The sequence below is a fragment of the Tauraco erythrolophus genome, chromosome 19 (genome assembly GCF_009769465.1).
Source record: "Tauraco erythrolophus isolate bTauEry1 chromosome 19, bTauEry1.pri, whole genome shotgun sequence".
NCBI lineage: Eukaryota > Metazoa > Chordata > Aves > Musophagiformes > Musophagidae > Tauraco > Tauraco erythrolophus.
The window spans coordinates 14,814,694-14,822,332 of record NC_141483.1 but is presented as its reverse complement, the minus strand read 5'-3'; the positions used below and the strand labels follow the sequence as shown (position 1 = coordinate 14,822,332).

At 55.5% G+C, this 7,639-nt stretch overlaps 1 protein-coding gene across 1 annotated transcript; it reads right to left on the bottom strand.

Moving 5' to 3' along the window:
* Positions 1 to 3,266: 3,266 nt before the first annotated feature.
* On the bottom strand, positions 3,267 to 7,481 carry UNG (uracil DNA glycosylase). Its single transcript, XM_086623549.1, has 7 exons — positions 7,392 to 7,481; positions 6,663 to 6,863; positions 6,479 to 6,574; positions 5,608 to 5,705; positions 5,090 to 5,178; positions 4,646 to 4,824; positions 3,267 to 4,132 (listed from the first exon to the last, which is right to left on the bottom strand). The coding sequence occupies exons 1-7, from the start codon at positions 7,479 to 7,481 to the stop codon at positions 3,992 to 3,994; spliced, it is 894 nt and encodes a 297-aa protein (XP_086479675.1). The 3' UTR covers positions 3,267 to 3,991.
* Positions 7,482 to 7,639: the final 158 nt, after the last annotated feature.

The following is a 7,639-nucleotide window of genomic DNA, read 5'->3' as shown; positions in this document are numbered from 1 at the left end:
AACGAAAGGGAATTCCTCCCACGTTCAAGTGCAGATGAGCAGCAGCGATACCCCGCCGGCAGCGTGGCACACGAAATCGCCCAAAACCCCGGCTAGGCAAGGAGACACCGTCGGGCTGTGCTCGGCGAGTGGGCTGTCGGGTTTCATAACACGTCCCTGCAGCCAAAGATCTTTTATTTTTAACTCTGGGAGAGGAGAAACCCAGAGGAGCTGGGCAGCAGCAGGGCTTTGTTTCCAGCTATTTATAATGGCTGTCAGCAGTGCCCACACGGGAAGCTGCGCGGCACCAGCGAGCTGCCCCACGGCCCCGCCAGCGCTCGGCAAAATCCGCTGTGAAGCTACCCATGGAGCAAAGTTCTTCCACTTTTCATTGACTCAGTGCAAAACCCCCAAAAAGCTACTTTTCTCCCTTTAATAATTTATCTGCCATAGTTGTGAGGGCAGAGGAAGGGCAGGAGCGACACAGGAGCACCCTGCGTACCCCCATCCTCCTGGGATGCTGCGTTTCCCCACACGGGATACTGGGATTGAGTTTGCTTCTGCTACGGGGGGATGCTAAACGAACCGGCAGCAGCAGTGGGTCCCTGTGGGATCCCGGGGTGCACAGAATGCCCTTTGCACCGTGTGCCAGCACGTGCACACGAGCAGGTGTGCTGTCTAAAGGCTCGGCTCAGCTTGCAGGTTTGCACCCCAGAAATTCCCCCCCCCCCCCAACACTCAAGCACAAAACGTGCCCCGGCAGGACAGCGAGCGCAGGGCAAACACCAGAAGCACCCGCAACCTCCCGTCCACACGTTCACCACCCCAACCTCATCTTGCCATGCAAGAAAACCCCTGTTCCCTGATGCCCCCCCATCTTGCCCCAAAACCACCAGCAGCCGGTGCATCCGCACGGCCTTTCCCAGCACCGGGAGACGGTGCAGGGGCAGAGAGAAGCAACAAAACGTGAGGGAGCTGTGAGAAAAGGGGTGCAAGGTGGCTGCAGCACTGGGGACGGGGTTCCAAGGAACGCTGCGCACACTAAAAGCACTTTCCACCCCGTCCTTCGGCATCCAAAATCACTGCAGCGGAGCAAGCCCTGTCCCAGTCCTCGCTGCACCCCTGCACGTGCCTGCTCTTCCCGGGGTTCTGCCATTAATCCTGTTACCAGCACGGAGGCAGGATGTGGGCATTGACTTGGGGGTGCAACAAGCACCCACACACGCACCTCAATTTTAGCAGCAGCACCCCCGAGAAACGCACCCACAAAAAGCATCTTCCCACCCCACCAAAGCACCTTTGCACCATCACCGTTCCCGGCCCCGCGCACCGTACCTCATGCCGGCGGCGGGCTCCGGCGCGGCGGTGGTGGCATGGGGCTCGGTGCCCATGCCCCCTGTCCCGGCCAGGCTGCTGCGCCGGCTGCCCACCCTGAGGGCCGCGGCCACCAGCTCGTCGTCGGAGCAGCTGTCCTCGAAGGAGCCCAGCACGAACTTGGCCAGGGCCGGCCGGCGGAGCGCCGTGGGGCTGTACACCGCGATCTGCTCCCGCGCCCCCGCCACGGCCCTGCTGGCCCACGGCGGTGTGGGGGCCGAGGGGCTCGGCCGCGCCGGTGGCTTGGCCACGCTGGGAGCCACTGGCTGCTCCGTCAGGGTCTGCTCTGGCTTCTCCTCCTCCTCCCTGGGCTGAGGGTTGGACATTTTGGCCCCCCACCAGGAGCAGCAGGCACAGGGTGGCCGCCGGCGCTCACCAGCCCTGGGGAGAAGGATGGAGATGTTCCGTTAGGGGAGACCCCCGTCAGCCCCCCACAACGCCGAGGCCCCTTCCCCAGTGCTCCCCACACCACCCAGCCTGACCCCCCCTCTCCAGCCCAGCCGGGCTGCCCGCGGGCTCTGCCAGAGCTATTTTTACTCCCCAAAAACAGGAGCAGCTCCGTTGGGGGCAGGACGGGGGGAGCAGCTCCGTTGGGGGCAGGACGGGGGGAGCAGCTCCGCTCTCCTCACGCAGAGGGGAGGAAATTGCCCCCCCACCCCTCAGTGGGGTGAAACGAGGGGCTGAAATGGCCCCCCCACCCCTCAGTGTCCCACGGGTGGGGGCGCAGCCGCCTCACCACCCCCAGTCCCTCAAGCCAAAACCCCAAATGGCTTCAGGCAGGAAAGGTTTGGGATGGGGGGGGGGGGGGGATGAGGACCACAGCCCCTTCCCGGGGGGGCTACTCACCATCAGCTGCAGCCCACAGAGCCCCCCCTTCTGAACGCCGGCCACGCTGGGACTCCCAGCCGGCCCCCCGGCCCTCGCGCCGCGTTCTCGCACGTGACGGTAACGTCAAGCAGGAATATTTAAATATTTCCCCGCTAACGCGCCTGGAAAACTTCTGCTGGAGGCGAGGGTGGAAAGCAGGGGGGGGGCCCTTGGCACGGCCGGGCAGGGACACCCGATCCTTGCGGGACAAAGGTGCCCTGGCTCCATGCCCGGTTACTGGGACAAGAAGGAGAAGCTCCAGCTTCCCCGGGGGGAGCAGGGGGGAAACCCCCATGGGGGGAACAGGGTGTCATCCCCCTCCTCCAGGCACCCTTCCCTCCCTGGGTTGTTCCTAACACTACAAGATCACATCGTAACAAAGTAATTTTTATTTAAAAAACAAAAACGGGAAAAACAAACAAACAAAAATCCAAACAAAAAATACAGCGCAGCCACAGAAAGTGTAAACTTCGCTTGTACTAGTGTTACCTATCGGAGCGAATGGCAAGGAAAGGTTTACAGGGTTATTCTATAAAAACGGGTGTAACTTCCCAACCAACAAGGCACTTCACTTCCAGCAAAGGAATTACAAAGTCAAAGCTGGACTGGAAGTCCAGAAGTGTAAAGTCCAACCATGTCGCCATCCTGGAAGACCCAACAGTTATTTTTAACAGTGGCTAAAAAAAAACCTCAATTTGCTCCTATGAAGGCAAAGCACAAAAATCCCTCTGGATCTCAAAAGATCTCAAAAGATCTCAAAAGATCTCAAAAGATCTCAAAAGATCTCAAAAGATCTCAAAAGATCTCAAAAGATCTCAAAAGATCTCAAAAGATCTCAAAAGATCTCAAAGATCTCAAAAGATCTCAAAAGATCTCAAAAGATCTCAAAAGATCTCAAAAGATCTCAAAAGATCTCAAAAGATCTCAAAAGATCTCAAAAGATCCGCAACCGTCAGGCCCATCAACTGCCAGATCTTGATGAACAAACCTTTGCTGCTGCGTTGGCAGTTACCATGAAGTTCAGAGTCATCACAACTCACCTGTCATCCAAGTGATTAACGCACTCAATAAGAATCCAAAAACTTTGGGTTTTCCTCTCTAAATGCCAACAAAAACCTCAGAGCAGGACCAGAGCCTCAGTCACTGCCTCCCCTCCACTGCTGGGGGGGACTAACCCCAAAATCTTGAGAGTACAGATACACCAAGGAACTCTTCTGACTGTATTTGGTCTTTACAGCGCCAAGAGGTCATATTTCTAATAATTCGCATAATCTGTAGCGAAAAACTAAAACCAAAAGCATCTGCCTTTTCTCCTGTGCCAGCTCCACACAGCCCAAATATGAAATCTGGATTTGCACAGCAGGAGGCAAAGGAGCAGGAGGAGGTGCAGCAGGGTATTTACAAAAGCTGAACAGCTTCACCTGTAAGAACAGACATCCCTTCACACGAGCCTGAAAATATATTCCCACTACAACCACAAACATGAAATTAATATAAAACTCTTTTTTTTTCATATTTTTTCTTCGCTTCAAACCAGGCTGAGACCTGTTCAACCAGCAGAGAAGCTGTCCATGAAACACTCTGATCTGCTCTTTAAAAAAGAAAAGCATTTAAAACCCAAATATTAACGTCTCTGAAAGTTTGGTCATTTGTTCCTTGGCCAACACCCAAAGAGTAATTCTCAGGTCAGCAGAAGTTTTTCAGGGACGGGACAAGCCCTGAAACAGGGGCCGTTTCCAGCCATCGGACCCCACCAGCTTCCGCGCGCCGCTCAGAGCGCTCTCCAGTCAATGGGCTTCTTGCCGGATTTCTTGAGCAACTCATTGGTCTTTGAGAAATGCCGACAGCCGAAAAACCCTCTGCTGACGGACAGCGGGGAGGGATGAACCGTCTGCAGGACGTGGTGGCGTTTCTGCAAGGCGTCAGAGGAAACCGCTCGTTAGATTTGCATTTTTTCAGCTCCCTGGGCAAGGCTGGCTGCTTCTGCCCCCACCAAGCAGGTGTGGTTTCCTCCCCAACCACCAGCCTGAGGACCCAAAGAATTGGCCAAGAGGACCAAGGCTTTTATCCCACTGAGCAGAGCATGGACTATGTAAAGCAGCAGCAATGCCCTGGCCATTTTTCAACTGTTGTCATCCTAAACACAGAATTTACACTAATTTATGAGCATTTTCCTAGGAAAACAAAACAAAACAGTTCTGCCCTCAACTGGAGGCTTTCTGACAACAGAAGGTTACACTTGCTCCACTTTTGTTGCCTAATTCTGACAAAGGCTAAGCTGGAACAGAAGGCAGCCAACTCAACTTGGCAGCAGAGTTCAAGCAGAGAGAAAACCCCAATTCTGTGAGGGAGGTGCCCTCTAGTGTCCACCCAACTGACGAAAAAAATTAGTGAGAGGGAAGAGACGAAGAGGAGTGACCCGTACCCTGTCAATGGAGCTGCCCTTCTTCTGGGCGTAGGCTCCCCACAGCATGAAGACAACCCCGTGCAAGTTCTTGTTGATCCAGGACACCACCACGTCCGTGAACTGCTCCCAGCCTCGCTCCTTGTGCGAGGTGGCCTGGTGAGCTCGCACCGTGAGGACGGCGTTGAGCAGGAGCACTCCTGGCAAACAAAGCAGACACACCAAGGGTGAAAAAAAAAAACCCAAAATAATAATAATAAAATAAATAAATCGTTAACTGCTTTACCCTGCTTCCCTCGAGAAATGATGAATTAAATTTTCACTCCAAGGGACCTGCTAAGTGACAGGCACTCAGAATTGGTTTCCTCTTTTACAGGTGGACTGTTTCGAACCATGGGTCTGTCTTCTGGATAGGCTTTTTCATCACCTACAGCTGACACGTTACAGGAGTGTCTGTTAACTCACCTTGCTTGGCCCAGCCGGTCAGGTCACCATGACCAGGATGCGTGAAGTCCTCAATATCTGTAGAGAGTTCTTTGTAAATATTTTCTAGACTGCCAACAAAAAAACATCAGAAGTATTTGAATATGCACATTTAAAGATAAGAGCAAACAGCATCACTCTGACACTAGGCAAGCAGAATATCCATCTTAATGTCATCATTTAAGACAATAAATCCATTTGTAGAAGCAGGGCAGCGAGGATTGCCTTTTGTGTGCCTGGCTGGAAGATTGAGGAGAAGGTTTCAGCACCACAACTGAAAATGCAAATTTACACCCAGCATGCTCTTCAGAATACCACCAAACTGCCGAGAATTATCGGTATTTTTTTTATGGGGATGGTTTTTCTAGGCAATGCACAACTGAAATTTCAGTAGTGGCAACACACTTCCTATCAGTTAACTGACCCACAGCTGTGAGTAACACAGAACTATAAATAATTTGTAAAAAAGGGGGGCTTTTGCAAAGGGAGTGCTGTCATACCTGGGGGGAGGCGGAACAGGCTTCTGGACACTGAAACAGAGCCCGTGAGCTTGATTAGGTCCATGATATGGATCTTGTCCCAAAATGACAACCTTTACCTGAAAGCAGACCTTTGTTAGCACTGAATCATAATCAGTATTATCCCCAAAAGAAGGAAAAAAAAAAAGGCTTATCAATAAACCTAAAACAAATCACAGACAAAAAAACCACCAAAATACACCCCAGGAGCTGAAGTTAAATCACTGACATCTCATTATAAACAGGCTAAAGAACACAGTCCCCTCCTGACACTAAGGATTAACACCACCACAGCTTTGCTGCTAAAATTATGAAGGTGTTTTGAGTGCAAAAGAGCAATGTTTTCCCAGCACCACAACAAAACACCGAGTTTTATTTCTGAGTACATTTCCTCATGTTTTAGTTTTATGCTACACTCATTGTGATGCTTTTGACACAGCTTAGTAGCACTGGGATTACCTTAAACACCTTTTTTTAAAAATTATCATTTGTTACAGATCAGCTAACAAAACAAGAGACGTATGAGACCCCAGAATCAAGCAGTATGTTAAGCTGGTAACACTGGAGATAAAGTCAAAAGTCCAACTAAAGTTTTCAAGGAAATTCTGTGGCTGGTGAGAGTAATAAAACAATAAAACTGTGTTTCAGCGCCAGAGATGAAAGAGAAGGCAGGATTTACAAATTAGGTGAGAGACACAACAGCATCCACATCACATGGGATCGACAACTGACAGACCAAACATCGAACGAGCGTGTTTGTGCGTCCAGCCCCACGTTTTAACCGTTTTCAACGCACCAGCGGCTGGAGCCACACTCCCCACCCCCCAACCCCCCCCCCAGCGGCTCTACTCACATCCCTGATGTCGCACATCTGCGTCCAGGTGAAGACTTGGTCGGGGGGCGGATAGACCGTGTAGCGCTTCCGCTCTTCGGCTACAAACGTCATCAGCTGCGGGCGGGGGAGGGGAGAGGGGGCCGGCTCAGCCCGGGGACGGCGGGAGCGGCCCCATCTCCCGGGGCGGACCTGCCCCACTCACCTGCATGAAGTAGGGCTTGGAGAACTCGCCGCCCAGCTGCCGCCGCCAGCTCTCCCCGAAGCCCGGGGGCACGTTCCGCTCCGCCAGCCGCTGCAGCGCCGCCTCCTTGTTCCTGCGGATCCGCTCCCGCTGCTCGGGGCTCAGCGGCGAGGCCGCGCCCGCCTCATCTCCCGCCGCCTTCGCCTTCTTCGCGGCGCTGACCTGGCAGCACGGGGCGAGGAGGCGGCTGCAGAGCGGGCGGGCGGCGGCGCGGCCGAGCAGCAGGAGCCGAGCGGCCGCCATGCCCGGGCCGCGCACCGCCCTCCGCACGCGGGTATTTCGCGGCAAAACAACCGCGAGCCCGCCCCCATTGGCCGCCGCGCCAAGAGGGTCCCGCCCACAAGCGGGAACCAGGCTCGGGCAACGAGAAACGCTCCTCCCTATTGGCTCGCTACAGCTGGCAGCGAGCCGCTCCGCCTAGCAACAGTGACGCGGCGGCGGCCCTCAGCGCCCATTGGGCAGCGGCGGGGCGGATTGGCAGGTCAGCCAGGCGTGCGAGGAGCGCGGGGTTTTTGGAAGCGGCCGCGCGGCGCGTGGTCTCCCCCCCCCTTCCCCAGCCCAAAGCGCCGCGCTCCCCACCAGGAACGCGCGTCCCGGGACGCCCCCTCCGCAGCCACCGCCACCCCCCGACCGCCACCCGCCTCTCGCCGTTCCCGGAGCCGCCGGCGCCCTCGGCCCCCCGCTCGCTACCTCAGCGTCACCGCCCGGCTCCGGAGAGCGGCCGCGTTTCTTCGCCGGTGCGGCGCTGAAGAAGGAGTGCAGGGTCTTCTGCCCGATCATGGCGGCGGAGCGGACGGGGAGAGGCGGCAGCGGTGGTCCCGCGCGAGCCGGTGAGGGGCGCGGGGGTTTGGCGCCAAGAGCGCGCGCGTGCGCGGCAGGGGCGGTGCCCGCCGAGGGGAGGGAGGGAGGGAGGGAGCGCGCGCGCGGCCCGCCCAGGC